The sequence below is a fragment of the Danio rerio genome, chromosome 23 (assembly GCF_049306965.1).
Source record: "Danio rerio strain Tuebingen ecotype United States chromosome 23, GRCz12tu, whole genome shotgun sequence".
Classification (NCBI taxonomy): Eukaryota; Metazoa; Chordata; class Actinopteri; order Cypriniformes; family Danionidae; genus Danio; species Danio rerio.
In genome coordinates, this window is record NC_133198.1 from 15,492,501 (window position 1) to 15,508,127 (window position 15,627).

The following is a 15,627-nucleotide window of genomic DNA, read 5'->3' on the forward strand; positions in this document are numbered from 1 at the left end:
TTTTTTTTTTGTTTTCACAAGCTTTGGAGACGTAACATAAAATCCAATTTTAAATAATAGGTCACCTATAGCTTTTGCCATAAGCCACGGCTGTGTTCCAAATGGCTGTGTTCCAAATGGCTGTGAAGGGAGCGGAGTTGTAAACATGAAGATCGCTAAAACTGAACTGTAAAAATACTTTGAAAGCAAATTACACCTGAGAGAGATGACTCTAATGCCTTTTTTTTATCATTCCAAGTTTAAATGTTAGAATGTACTAAATGAATTGGGCATAGGGGGAATAACTGGTAATAGAACACAGCCAGTAACTATGTTTCTAACTACAGCTCCAGAGGTGTAGTTGCAAGTATAAAAGTTGGCGATGCAGTTTGCAAATGTTTTTTAAAACGACAGATTTGAGAAACGTTAAATCAACAAACTATGTTTATAACAACACAACTTGCGACCTTAGTTGGCTAACGATGGGTTTTGGAAACACACCCCAGGTCGGTGAACCATTTAGGCTAACACGAGTAATTTGTTGATGGAAAGATTATTGGGGGAGAGGATTTCTGAAGCAGGATTGCTCAAGACCATCCCTCGAGAAGTAGCCTACCTGCTTAGATGTAGTAATGTTAATTCTGATGCTGTGCTCAAAAATACTTTAGTAATTTATAGTAAGTACAATAAATACAATACAATAGAGAAGTACTCAAAATGAATAAATAAATAAATAAATATATATATATATATATATATATATATATATATATATATATATATATATATATATATATATGTATATATATATATATATATATATATATATATATATATATATATATATATATATATATATATATATATATATATATATATATATATAGTTTACTGTAGTAAAGGCTGCAGTATTGTGCATTGTGGTATTGTGAAGTATTCTATGGTAATTACCAATGATACTACATTATGTTGTGTAATTCATCTGTAATTCAGTTGTAAATATATATACTTACAATATAATGCTTATTCCTAAATATTTCTCTTTACTCTTCACTAATTTTTATCCTATTTTAAATGTGTATCACCTGGTTTTGTGTAACACCTGGTCTACTTCTGTCAAGTAACTTTTAGCTTAGCTTGCTACATTTCCCAAAGGTTAGCTTTTAGTGTATTTAAGCTACATTAGCTTACAACAGTAGCTTGCCCAACACTGATATTTTCACATATTTTAATATATTTGTGGCATCATTTACATAATTACATTTTAAAAACAGTGGCGGCTGGTCAATAGGGGGCGCTGGGGCGCCGCCCCCCCTTCAAGTTAGCCTACTTTAATATGTTAATATTTATTATCACAAATATTAACAAAATACATTGATTTAATGATAACACTCTACAGTTAGTCATACTAACATTTATTGAAAATAAAAAAAATGTATGAACAATATTTTTTCATATGTGTGCGGGGCGCCGGACTAATGAGTGTCTATGTAGATACACAAACTTTTGCAATACATGTGATATGACAAAAAGCTCTAATTGGCCCGTTTTAAATTGTCCTTGGGGCGCAGCACTCTGCGCCCCGAACCCGCCCATTTATGTTGTCAGAACGAATCATATTTGTTTTTATATGGTTGACCTTATGTGATTGGACCATTCCCACTTGGACCTTTCACTTAGCAAGCAGCTCCTCAGTTAACTGACGACTATTAATCATAGTGGAAGCAAGTGCAATTTCTCGAAATGAAGGAAAATTCCGCTGTATCTTTGCAAAGATATCCATTCACAAGGCGTTTGGATGAAGAAAAAAAAAGAATCAAGGAGCTTGGACCAGATCGACCTTCCTTGCAAATTCAACAGCAGTCAAGTGATCGTGGGCGCGCATACACTCGGGGCTTTTCCAGCACTTGTTATGACAAACGGAGCTGGCTGGCAGGTTGTGATGTAAGTCATGCCTTTTACTGTTTCCCGTGTTTGCTGTTTCAAAGTCCTGGCACCGAAACGTTGTGGACAACAACAGGGGTTCGCGATTTAAAACACCTTTCTGAAAAGTGCAAGCGTCATGAAAGTAGCCGAAGCCATCTTGACAATGCTATGAGGCTCCAGTTTTTTGGGAAGCTTAGCATTTTCCAACAGCTAGATGAGGGCTACAGGATTGGCATTAGAAGCCACAATGAAGAGGTTAGGAAAAATAGACACATCCTGTCTAGAATAATAGACTGTGTCAAATTTTGTGGTGCGTTTGAGCTGGCTTTGCGTGGCCATGATGAGAGCGAGAGCTCGGATAACCCCGGTATCTTCCATGGCCTGGTCGATTTTGTTGCTTCCCTTGACGGAGTTTTAAAAGAGCACCTCGACAATGCCACTGTGTTTAAGGGAACTTCAAAAAACGTGCAGAACGAGCTGTTGGACTGTATGTTGTCTGTTGTGAGGGAAAACATAATTGAAGAGGCACAGAGCAGCAAATTTCTCTCAATCCAGGCCGACGAGACCACCGATATTTCCACACAGTGTCAACTTGTGCTTGTGTTGCGGTACATTGACTCAAAAAACAACGTACAGGAGAGATTTTTTGAGTTTATTCCTCTGCGTTCAAGTACAGCTGATTCCATCTCCACAGTACTTAAAGAACGTCTTTCTGTCATCCTTCCTGGGGATCAAAAGAATAAACTCATCTCGCAAGCGTATGATGGAGCCAGCGTGATGAGGGGTGCCACGGCAGGTGTTCAAAAAAAAATCCAAGATGTGTACCCAAATGCCCATTACATCCACTGCTATGCACATCAACTCAACCTAATAATGCAACAGGCCACTTCTAACATTTCCAAAGTGAGAATTTTTTTTTCTGACCTTGGAGGATTTTCCAGCTTTTTTTTAAGATCACCCAAACGCTCAGACGTCCTTGATAAAGTAGTGGCCCCATAGACTACCAACATCAAGCAATGTTAGGTGGAATTTCCACAGCCGTGCCATCAATAGTGTTTGAGCACAGAGAGGACCTCATGCGCTGTTTTCAAACTATTCGAGACTCGGGGGACTTTGACCCTGTTGCTGTCAGAGAGGCAGGAGCCTTTGCCATGCTGCTGGAGAATCAGGATTTTAATTTTTTCTTGCGACTTTTCCACAACATCATGCCACATGTGGACATCCTCTATGCCAAACTCCAGAAGAAGGACATCGATTCAGTCCACATCAGGGGGAGCATCCAGCAATTCCAGCAGGACATACAGAAGATCAGGTGGTTGCTGTTTTTTTGTTTTGGATTTATTATGATTATTACTAATATTACTATTATTATTCATACACTTTCTTATTCCTTTACAGACATTCTCTCCTTTCCCTGGTTGACCAATGCAGTGAAGGTGGTTTTCAACAGAAGAGGCGGCGGTCCCTCAGTCCAGAGGTTCATGAACAGATAGCAGCAGAAGTGAGTTTTTATTTTAATCAAAATAAGTCATTACAAACAAGCTAAACTGTATTGTTTAATTACCTTCTATTGGAACTTGTAAATATCCTTTTCATTGATTTTAAGATAAAAATAATAATAGAGCAATTCCCTGCAAATGTTAACCTTTTCATGAAAAAAATTAAGTTCTCAACAAAATACCGAAACTGTTTCTGTGTTTTTTTTGTGTGTGTGTGTAAGCAAGTATTTTACAGTACTTTAGACATACTCAAATGTCTCTGTCAATGTTTTTAATTTTTTTTATTTATTTACCCAAGTCACATGAAAGGCAATTTCACATCCGTCACACCCATAATACAGAGGTGTCAAATTCATAACTAAGCTTTTTCCTCATAAATGAAAAATTATCAAATAAAATCAATCATGTTTGTTTTATAGAAGAAAAAAAACTCTTAACCTCCTGCTTAGCATTATTTTGGGGGGTTTTGCAGTTTAACAGACAGAATTTCTACTAGGCCTGTTGTATACTGCAAACTCACAGACTTTTTTTTAGTTACATCCATAACTCCTTTGTTTATTTTCCTCATTTAAAGTACAAAACATGTTTACAGATTGATATTAAGCTGATCTTATAGCTATGTGGTCAGTAGTTTTGGAAAATATAAACAGATATTTCAATATAATGTTAACATACTTTCTCTGTGAATTTATGTTTTGAGTTTTTACTGCAAATGCCACATCCATAATGCTGGAACTGCTCAATAATAATTTGAGGAGTAATAATATTGTAGTCACCAAAACATTTACCCAGAGATAGTAAATGAAACAATACAGTTTAATTTGTTGCAAGCACACTGGCTTGTTTATATGATACAATGACCAGGTCTTTTTCAAATAGGAGTCTTTAAGTGTCTCATTATAGAAGCATTATATAAAAATAGTTGATAAGAATTTTGAATCTAAGTGTTGTTGATTTATAAGCTGGGAATAGTGGGCTGTATAAAACTATGATAAATGTAAATGCATTTTTATGACTAGGTGATAACGTATATAAAACGTATATACTTAAACGTATATACTCTTTAAACTATTATCTAAAATGATTTGTTATTCTTCAGTTTCTTCTAGTGGAGCTTGACATGTTTACTAAGAATGAATGTGTTTATGAGGTTTTGAGAAAGTATGAATTTAACCACTACAACTGGTCTGCCTTTATAACTCAACCTGGTTATTTTAATGTAGCAGTTGAAATTGACACATAATTACATCATTTTTGTCTTTATCCTTTAGGTCTGTGATACCATACTCACACACACACTGGAGCGGTTCTCCTTCACAGACCACCTCGTTAGTGCCACATTTCTGCAGGCAGACAGGTTTGAGCAGTATACAGTAGCTTTTCCAGAAGATGCACTTAGCAGGACTCTGAAAGCCTATCCTGTGCTCGATGGAAGTAAGCTAAAGACAGAGCTCAGTCTCATCTACTCCAAGGATGAGTTCAGAGCCTGTTGTGGTGCTTTGGACCTACTCCAGCTGTTTATGGAGAACAATCTTGAGGAAGTCTTTTCAGAGACTGTAACTCTCCTAAAGATTCTGGTAACTACGCCTATGACCACAGCAGAAGCTGAGAGGTGCTTCTCAACTTTGAAAAGAATAAAAACTTTTCTGAGAAATAGCATGACCCAAGAGAGGCTGAATGCATTGGCCATGCTGTCAATAGAGAAGAGACTAGTGACTGAGATGACTGACTTCAACCAAAAGGTCATTGAGAAATTTGCAAGCCAGAAAGAAAGGAGAGCAAAATTTATTTTCAAGTAGTGCTACTGGCCAGTGATTAGGCAACATCTATGTGTGTCTGTGCGTGTGTTTATTGATTACTTCATTACTGATAATAAACCTAAATTGAAATAAAATTTTCTGATTTATGAAGCATTTGTTGTATGCTTTAGTCATATTTTTGTTTTTTCATACATCACCTGATAAATGGCTTTTACACTGTTGCATTACCAACCGTTAGGTCAGTTCTGGTGTTTGCGCCCCCCCACATTTTTTTTAGCACCAGCCGCCACTGTTTAAAAATGTAATTAACTCATACAGTTACTTAATAAAAATCTTGTCAGCTTGACCTCGAGTTCATATTCAGAAGAGGAATCATTTGATGACATATTAAAAGACTCTATTTAAGTATCACTGTTAATTCCACAATCTTACATAAAATAAATTAAAGTATGTTCAAAAACCAGAATAGCATATCTCATCTTGTACTCGTTTAAGTATTTAGGAGTATTTTTTTACCTATTTAAAAAAATATTTAAAACTATTTTCACTAATGTTATGACACGTGAAGGCTTTTGTTGCCCTCTAGTGGTTCGCAGTGTTACTCACAGGGCATTGGCAGTGACGAAGAGGTCTGCGTTGTCGAACAGCGCCACCTCTGGCCACTCCACAAGCAGCAGGAAGGTGAGCTGGATGAGCAGCATTAAAGCCAGCTTCCCTATACTACTGATCTGCAGAAACACTGAGCAGGCCAGCAGCGTCAGCAGCACACTGTAGCTGAAATACTGGAAAACAGACAGAAGACAGTATGTTAATATCCTGCTGGAGTATTTCAGTAATGTGTTCAACCAGTAATGCAACTACTATTGAGTATATTACTTTCCTATTTATTTTTTTCCACTTGGGATTAAAAAAAATAACAATTTCATGATTAATTGCATTCAAAATTCAAGTTTACTTTCACATAATGTATGTGTGTGTATTTTATTTATTGTATATTTAAATTACACACACATATACATATAAATTATACAAAACAAACATATGTTTATATATTTTTAAGCTTATATATCATTTTTATTATATAAATATATATTTTCTGTCTACATAAAAACAAACATTCACTTCAATTTATGCACGCATGTGTGTTTTTATATATACATATTAACTATACCATTACACACAGATATATTAAGTAACTTTTAGCTTTTTTTAGATGTTTTTTTTTTTATTTTTCAAACTTTTATTTTGGACAAATAAAAGGTAAACATTACGGGCTACAAGGAGAATCACAACATTGCATACTAAGTAAGGAATTGTAACTTCTATACACATTTCCAATTGAATTTATAGTTTTACGATTTCACTTTTTGGGGCACAAATATGTAAAATCATTCCTTAAATCGAGTTTATGAATTGTATTACTTTTATTACTAATCTATTATTATTTAACAGATTAGACTTCATTGTGTGCAACAAAAATATATTTCTTTAAATATAATTTTTTCAAGTCACACCAATCTTTTATTTTGACAGCTTGTTACAAAGGCACTTGAGTCTCGGTGTTTACATGATATGACAATAGTTTTTCTCAAATAAAATAGTAAAATCTTTTATAGCGACTTTTAAAGCAATAAAGGTCACGTGACAAAATCACAAGTGTCACAGTTCCTTTAGAATATTTGTAGTGAACAAAACTGCAGCAATTATTCAAACATATGCTTAAAACATAAATAATGCATGCATTCCATGTTTAAATAGTGATTTGATTAGCTGCACAACACTACTTATGATTTATTAATCCAAAATTCCAAGATTCTGTCAGCATCTTTTCTCTATTAATAATTATCCCAGCGGCCACCTTGGGCTCTATTTTAATGATGTAGGTGCAAAGTTTAAAGCACATGGTGCAAAAGCATTAAGGCCATGTTCGAACCCATTTTTGCTATTTTAAGGATGCATGGTCTAACAGGGTTGTGCTTGTTCTCTTAATGAGTTATGGGTGTATTTTGAGTCTCATCTCCCATTTCCTTTAAGAGTCATTTACATCACGTCATGGGGCATTTGCTATTTACATGGCAGACATTGTAAGAGAAAAAACTGAATGCATTACTAGCAAAAAAAACAGTTAAACAGACCATCTGCAGTGCAAGGGCAAAGAACGAGCCTCCTCTATTCGCTCTCTTTACTTTCTCTTTACTTTAACTCTTTACTACTTGACTTTCGTGGAGTAAGGGTATGGTGGAAACTCACTCCACTGAAGACATCCATTAGCCTATATATTTAATTTCATTTGTTAAGTGCAAAGATTTGTTTCAAAACAATTTCTAAATTCAGTTCTAATTTACAGCAAATGAATAAATGAATAAATGAAGTGTGGTCAAAAAACAGTTATATCCAAACACACGTCCTTCATTCTTATGCCCCATATGGTGATGCATATGTCTCCAAAACAGGTGGACATATCTAAACTTGTTTTCATTAAAGCAATTATATATATATATATATATATATATATATATATATATATATATATATATATATATATATATATATATATATATATATATATATATATATATATATATATTTATATATATATGTAATGGCGTGTGTTGCTGTACATAACGGTTTTTCTCATTTAATACTGAAAACAAATTAAAGTCAGTTATAACTGCCTATTATCAAACCACAGGCGACTCATTTTATGCGTTTTTTGCGTTAATACCTTTTTCTCGCCTATAGGCTACATAACAATAAAACAATAATCTGGACAAACTAAGACATTTTGCAAACGTTTAACTGTGGCAGAACCCCAAAAATTAGAAAAAAGAAGAGAAAGACAGGCAGAGTGATAAAAAGGATGAATAGAAATATTAATTTAGAATCACGGATGACTTATTTAAGTGCAATAGCCCAAATACATGTCATAAAATATTAATATTAACAATCATAATTTCAATAATAAAATTATATAACCTATCCCAATCCTGACATAGCTGCGTTTAAATAATAACTGAAGACGCTCATTTAATGCATTCACACGTTATGTTAAATTATTTTAAATTACACGCCCCATCCATAACCAACCTTAAATCATACCTGAACTCTGTTTAACAGTTCCAAGTAAACTGTTTTGTGTGACATTCTCATAAAATCTCTCTGCTTTTGAATATCTTTGTTCGTAATTGTTCTTAGCCCTGTTAATGTTTATCTATTTTGTATTATTATTATTATTATATTTCCTCTCCTGTTTCTCTTACGTTTATATTCTTTAGCTGTCAATGTAATACTTCGCGTCTATGAAAGAAAGAGTCAATAAAGATAGACAATGTGTAACATCATATTCATCAAAAGACGGTTTATGTGCATGTAACCGCACCGGTCCGTGCAGGGAGCAAGCCGGCATGGGAGACAAGCTCCGAGGATGCTAAAGACTGCAGAACAACGTCTGTCGCTGGATCCGAGGACTGAGATTTACGCGATCACCAGCTGGCTTCCGTTACATAAGGGCAAATATAGATGACTAAACCCTCATTTACTCATTTTACTCATACTTTTTATCATTTATAATGTCCAAGGCATTGATATTAATATTAAATGCTACTTTTGTGCCTTTAATAGCCTTTTTCTCGCCTGTTTACTGGGTTAAAAATCTTACATTATTCCATCTCCACCTGCTGGTGAAAGCTAGAGCAGCTGGCGATCTTCAATCTGCAATCTATTGCTTCTCCTGCAGTTCCCGGATGTAATGTTGAATTTTAACAGTCGAATTTGATCCACTGAATTTATGGAAACGAATATTTGAACTGAAATAAAATGAACTGAAAATGACCTTTTGAATATTATACATCGTATTTTTAAAGGGTATTGAATTTTTTGTAAGTGTAATCTGAAAATTGAATGTGAATTATTGAATTTTTAAGTATGAAAACGTGTTTGAAATATTTTTCGTTGAAATATTCACAGCTTAAATAAACAGATATGTTAAATTTCAGGACCTAAAAATACAAACCCTGGAATTCAAGTCATTGAAATGCAAGAACTTGTTAATACGGTGTATTATTTTTTTCAGTTTGTGATATTCAACAAGCTTTTTAATTCAAGACTTTTGGCATTGATTTTGTTCCATAGTAGGATTCAAGTTAAAGAATTTAAAATTCAAAACATTTTTTAAATTGCATATAATAATCTATTTTTAACTTACAATTGTTAATTTAAATGAACATAATTCAAATTTAGATTGTTTTGGCATATTATTAGCTCCATAAATACATGCATACGGTGAACATTTTGCAAAAAAAATTGGTCGCACTGCAACAGTTTATGCAATCACACAAATGCTCCTAAATATATTTTGAGCTCACATAAAATTCAGGTGCATATGCAACCAAAGCAGTCACAATTTCAAGCCCTGCAATTTCAAATTCAAGCAGGTTTAAGCACTTTGTCCAAAATCCAAGCACTTGTCTAACCTTGAAAACACTATATTAAAAATCAAGCATTTTTCCAAAATTTCCAGCACCCGTATAATCTCTGAGTCCACAAAGTGGCGCAAATAGATTTGCTAATTAAACAACGTGGTGCAAAACATGAAAATTACTGTTGCACTGGTCTGAAAATACCAAACACGCCTTGTGTCCCCTTGATGTCAAAACTACATAAAAAACATGTCAAAAATGTTTACATTGATTTAATATTAATTGAATCACTTCGTGAAAATGAAATAAAATTGACATCTGGCATCAAAAACAGATTAAAAAAATCGATTACAGTCCTACAGCTAATTTTGACATGTTTTTTGATGACAACATTGTTAATTTGATGTTACTTTGAAAGCAAGGTAGTTTACATGCATTGTAGTTATACAAAATCCATATAAATTTGTATTTAAAGCTTTCAGATGAATTAAACTTTCTTATATTATAATACTTCTTGTCTCTTCATTTTGGTGGTCAAAACGGCATCAATGTGTAGATGTCAATTACATGTCAAATCGATTAGCATTCTTCATCTGTTTTTTGACATCATGCTTGATTTGGTGCCCGCTGGGATCCTTAGCACTCATAAAGTTTACAAAATGTTAAATAAATTCCCCTGTAGCGAAATTTCCCCACAAATTATAGTGGCTTTACCTCAGGAAAAGGGCAGGAAGGAGTGTTGTTGGGACAAATACTCAGGCCATCGGCTACAGATCGAGACATATTGTGAATGATACAAGGAGTCACCATCTCTGAAGACCAGTTCAACTGCTTTGCCACACAGTCCACCAGCTTCTGCGTATCACAGGAAAACTGCAACACAAAAAAACACATTTAGGAGCGATTCACACAGAACAAGCTTTTTCATTCCAATGTGCAACTTTTTCTTTATCTTTCTATGAGATTGACATCTCATCTTTTGCAGTGTGAAGTACCACATTGTCGCAAGTTTAATGACAAAGTAAATGAATGCCTCGATAAATCTGATCTGCCTGGTTACATGATTGTCACATACAGTATCTGATTTATATCTGATTTATTTCCACATATGAAGGAGGCCTGAAACTGATCTTTGAATATCTGAAGGCATGCGCTTTTTTTCGTGTATACACGGTCAAAAAAAAGATCCAATCTGTGTCACCCGAAATCGAGTCACATTTAACTGGCAGTGTAAACGGGGCCTAAGAGACATAATGTACATCCAGCTGTAGCTATAACAAAGTAACATTATCCTGTCAGGGTTTATTTTGCACAAGCAGCCTCTAGGTTGTACGTTACCACTTATTATTGCATTTAAAAACATCCCTTTGGACGTTTGACCAAATTCTGTGTTCTGTAGATGAAAGACATTCCAAATCATACTTGTTTGGAACGACACAAGGGTGAGTAAACAATGACAGAACTGTCCTTTGAAGTAACATTTGTGATCATACGGAAGAAATAAGATTGTTAGGCGAAGTGTTAGAAACACTACTGCTGTGTGAGAAGTGATTTGGCAGCCTGCGTACCATATTGACAAAGGCAGAGATGAAGACGAGGATGATGGTGAAAACTCCCACCAGTGTGCTGTTGGTGCGAGACTGAACAATCTTCTTGGACACAGTTTGCATGGCAGCGGGGAAGAGCTGTGAGACAGATACATACAGGTCAATTTGAATAAAAGCAAACTATTGTAACACAATGAGGAACAGCATTACAAGAGCTTTTACCTTCACACAGGAGTAAATGGCACAGATAAAGAGGATGTTGGCAAGAATGATGAAGATACTGATGTAAATTCCCAGCATGACCAGAGTACTGCAGAAACACAAAAGGATTCAGACTCAAATTAACCATCATTTGGTCTTAGGATCCTGTATATTCAGCCTAACCTTAATTTACCTAGCATTCTTAAATGTACTTTGCATGAAGAAAAAAACTCATCTTCAACACAAACTCTGTGAATGTGTCGGTTTTCCCTTATCACTGCGCTGTAGTTCATCAATATTTATTGAGTGGACTCCACTCATTTTTACCTAAAGTAAAGGTTTATATTTTGTAAAGCTAAATGTACCTATGTAGGTGTAAAATGTTTTAGCAAGTCAATACTCATAAAAGTTAAACCAGCAGATTAAAGCATGGTGTGTGTGTTGTAGTGTCCATGTGTGAGCCATGTTTGAGTTTTTGTGGTGTAAAATATGGTTTTATAACTGGCAGGTTAAAACTGACCCCTAAGACAATTGTTACCCTGTATGTGTACAGCCTTCATGAAAATAGAAAATGGTTAATTTTATCTAAAGTTGGGGTCATTTTTCAAAAAAAGTCATCAAACTTCAAATATTAATAACTTTATACATTTTTGAGAGGAATCTCCTCATCCACCACCAGTATGTAGCACCTGGATAAAGCGATGGCAGCAATAATGCGCCAGACCACACACACCATACACCAGCTGATTGGTGGAGAGGAGACATGAATGAAGCCATGAGCGATGTAACCAATTATGATAGGGATGGTTAGGAGGCCATGAAGGACAGAGGCCAGTTGGACAAATTTGGCCAGGATGCTGGGTTTAACCCCTATTCTTTTACGAAGGACATCCTGGGATTTTTAACAACCAGAAAGTCATAACCACGGTTTAACGTCTCATCCGAAAGATGGCGCTCACTGAGCAGTATAGAGTCCTCTTCACTACACTGTGAGTTGCAAAGAGCTAGCTGATTTAGTTTTTTCTGCTATTAAAATGGTCAATCTGCACATGTAGATTTGTGTAAATATATAATCATTCAGTTTTCTTATTAATTTTACTAATAATACTGAACAATATGCAAATGTTTATACACTTTATGCTCAATATAGTTTGTAGTTTATTATATATTAATCTTTATATATATATATATATATATATATATATATATATATATATATATATATATATATATATATATATATATATACATACAGTATGTTGAATAATTTATTGTGGCCCTTAAACAATGTTACAAAAATGTAAATGCCCTTGATAGAAAAAATGTTGCCCACCCCTTCCTTTAATAAAAGTTTAAGTTTAAAATATGTTTTTAGTTACTAAATACTCTCAAAACCCATTGGTATTAAGAAATAGCAAAAAATGTCCACAGATTTTGTCTGGCCTTGCCTATAAGCTAATATTAGGGTTAAGTGTGTGACTGTGTGCAACTGTTCCTATTGTGTTGGGCTGCTTTAAACACAAATTCTTACAATTTCGTGAATCTTCTCATTTAAGGTTCATGGATGTGCAATAAAGTTTAAAGACATCAAATTCTTTCGGAAAGGCTGTACAATTTTTATTTACCTAACTGAACTGTAAATGTCAAAAAAAAAAAGGTACATCACAGTTTGGGTCGAATTTATCATTGGTTCTCGTGTAACTCGTACAAAGCTGACTAAATGTTCATTTCAAAACAAAAACCTCTATTGAGAAATCTATTTATTGTGATGTGCTTCTAATGTGTTAATTCTGTTGCATTGGAAGTCATTTTGACTCTGTATTTTTGTTGTGAGTTATCTGTGGATACGCTAAATAATATATAAATAAATAAATAATCTTTTTTCAAGGATACTTGCAGTTACTGTTTGCATACTCCGTTAAATCCTATCTGACATTATTTATACTTGGTGTAAGTAGTACTTACTGCTATTTGTGCTTAGTGTAAATAACATTTTTGTTACATTTGCTTCTCAAACACTTATGAGGCCAGAAACCCTTTTCATACTTGTGTTATTGAAACAGTCCAGTAATGGAGATCCAAAAGAAAAGCAAACAACTAAAAAAACATGCTTTGACAGATTCTTTGATGCTGAATCTCAGCTAGATAAAGAAATTGTGAACTCCTGTTCCTAAAACTACTGAATCTTTCATTCAAAGTACATTTGTTTATATTGGACTAAAAATATGGTTTCTGGTTTTAACCTGTCTTATTTTATTCAATTCCAAAAATAAATAAATAAATAAATAAATAAAGCATTTGAAATTTAGATTAAAAGTTTTTCTCAACGTAGTATTTTTATTTTAAACCAGCCATTTTCAATGTTTAAATTTAACAAGCATCTTGAAAATAACTAGCAATGGGTTCTATGCACAGATAGAGTTTTAAAGCCAATGATAAACTTCCGGTGAGAGCTTAATGTGACAATTTTCAGTTCCCCTTCGGGGGGAACTTCAGCACTATAAGTGGATTTGATTGTAAAATCCACGCATTGGGAGCTTCGGTTCAGAAGCTACTCGTCTGAAAGAGTATTGAACGGGCCAATTAAGAATGAATTGGCAGCGCAAGCCTGCGCAGGTGAGCGGCATAAGCAATCAACTGAGTATATAAGCTCACCTGGCGCCAGCAGACGCTATCCTTTTCGCTTCAGAGACTTTCTGATCGAGTCGATGAGGGTTCCTCCTGCTGTGACCAGCGATTCTGAGCGAACGAGAGCATTCTCCCGGTCCAGAGTGTGTACACGCAGTGGCAGACGGTCGAGCTGGGTTTCTCCCTTGCCTGGCGTTCTTTGGGTCCGGTCCTCCAGAGCGGTGCGTATAAAGTTGCAAACTTCACAGAAAGAGCAACACAGTCGTGCAGCACGTCCTTATCAGGACGGCGCTCCGACTGTGCGTTTCTGGATGCGGTGGTTTCCTGTCCTCGGATGATGGGCGCGGGCACTGCGTTACATGTCTGGGGGTCCAGCATGTTAATGCGCTGCTCGCGGGCAGTTCATGTCGTCATTGCGATGCCATGACTGTTGCGCAAGATCGCGGTTAGCCTTTGCAAAAGGGCGAACCACCCCAGTTGTCCCCTGCTCTGCAGCGGGCACTCGGGCAAATCTGAGGGTTTCAGCGAGAGATAATCCGTCGCCCACGGGCCCGTGGACCTCCCGCTCCTCTAAGCGCTCCATCCAAGCTTCGGGCGGGGGAAGCGATCCGTCTAACAGATGGTAGCCCTTACGCCCGATGACACCGGAGACCAGATGTCCACCGCGGCATCGGAGGGTGGGCTTTCATTGTCCGATGATGATCCAGACCCGCTCGCTCCCTTCGGGCTGGTGAGCGCTGTCACTACGGATCCTGAAACGGACATGTTAGCCGTGCTTTCCCGGGCTGCTTCGGCCGTGGGTTGGAGATGGTTTATCCCCCAGCTCCGCGGCCGGACCGACTAGAGGGGCGTTCCCTTCTTCCCGGAGGTGCACAGTAGGCTCACGCGGTCTTGTAAGGCACTTTTTTCTGCTCGTGCTGCGTGTTCCTCCACCCTAACCACTCTTGACGGTGAAACAGCCAGGGGGTATGTGGCGATTCCTCAGGTTGAGTGCGCGATGGCGGTAAATCCGCGCGGCGCCTCTTCTTGGCGGGGTCCGCCTCGTCTCCCATCCAAAGCCTGTAAGTTATCTACCTCCCTCGGAGCTAGAGCTTACATAGCTGCGGGCCAGGCTGCTTCCGCCTTGCATGCGATAGCCACCTACCAGCGCTACCAAGCGCAGGCGCTGGCCGAGCTGCACGAGGGTGGGTCCAACCCAGGCTTACGAGCTTCGCACCGCCGCCGACTTAGCTCTTCGGACTACTGAGTCCGCTGCGTGTGCGTTGGGGAGGACGATGTCCACATTAATGGTCCAGGAGCGCCACCCCTGGCTGATATGCGCAAAGTCGACAAAGTCCGCTTTCTTGACTTCCCCATATCCCCAGCCAGGTTCGGCGACACTGTCTGTGAATTCACCCAGGAATTCAAGGCGGTGAGAGAGCAGTTGGTGGGTGATGTCTTATCGACGGTCCGTAGCCCGCTCCGCCCGCCGTGCCATTCATACCTGCTCCTCGCCGAAGGCGCCCGCCTACGAGAGCTGCTCCGCCCCCGCACACGCCTCCGGCGAAGCGAGCGCGTCGGGCACCTCGGAAGCAGGCAGCCCCCCTGCCCAGAACGCCGCTAAGTCTGGCAACGGACCGCGAAGCGCGAAGTTATGACAGGCCATCTGGAGAAGAGGGAACTTGCTCTT

At 37.1% G+C, this 15,627-nt stretch overlaps 2 protein-coding genes across 3 annotated transcripts in view; one reads left to right on the forward strand and one right to left on the reverse strand.

Annotated features, from left to right (window-relative positions):
• Positions 1–15,627, reverse strand: part of adcy6a (adenylate cyclase 6a) — a 133,830-nt gene that overhangs the window by 12,774 nt on the left and 105,429 nt on the right. For both annotated transcript variants that reach the window (XM_017353730.4, XM_073939520.1), the window contains 4 exons: positions 11,352–11,439; positions 11,151–11,267; positions 10,297–10,455; positions 5,771–5,946 (listed from right to left, as the gene is read on the reverse strand). In XM_017353730.4, the coding sequence (XP_017209219.1) occupies positions 5,771–5,946; positions 10,297–10,455; positions 11,151–11,267; positions 11,352–11,439 (540 nt within the window). The remainder of the gene's footprint in view (positions 1–5,770; positions 5,947–10,296; positions 10,456–11,150; positions 11,268–11,351; positions 11,440–15,627) is intronic.
• LOC110438316 (uncharacterized) lies at positions 1,673–5,312 on the forward strand. Its single transcript, XM_073939559.1, has 3 exons — positions 1,673–3,217; positions 3,304–3,406; positions 4,676–5,312. Exons 1-3 carry the CDS (start codon positions 2,922–2,924, stop codon positions 5,201–5,203), a joined length of 927 nt encoding a protein of 308 aa, XP_073795660.1. The 5' UTR covers positions 1,673–2,921; the 3' UTR covers positions 5,204–5,312.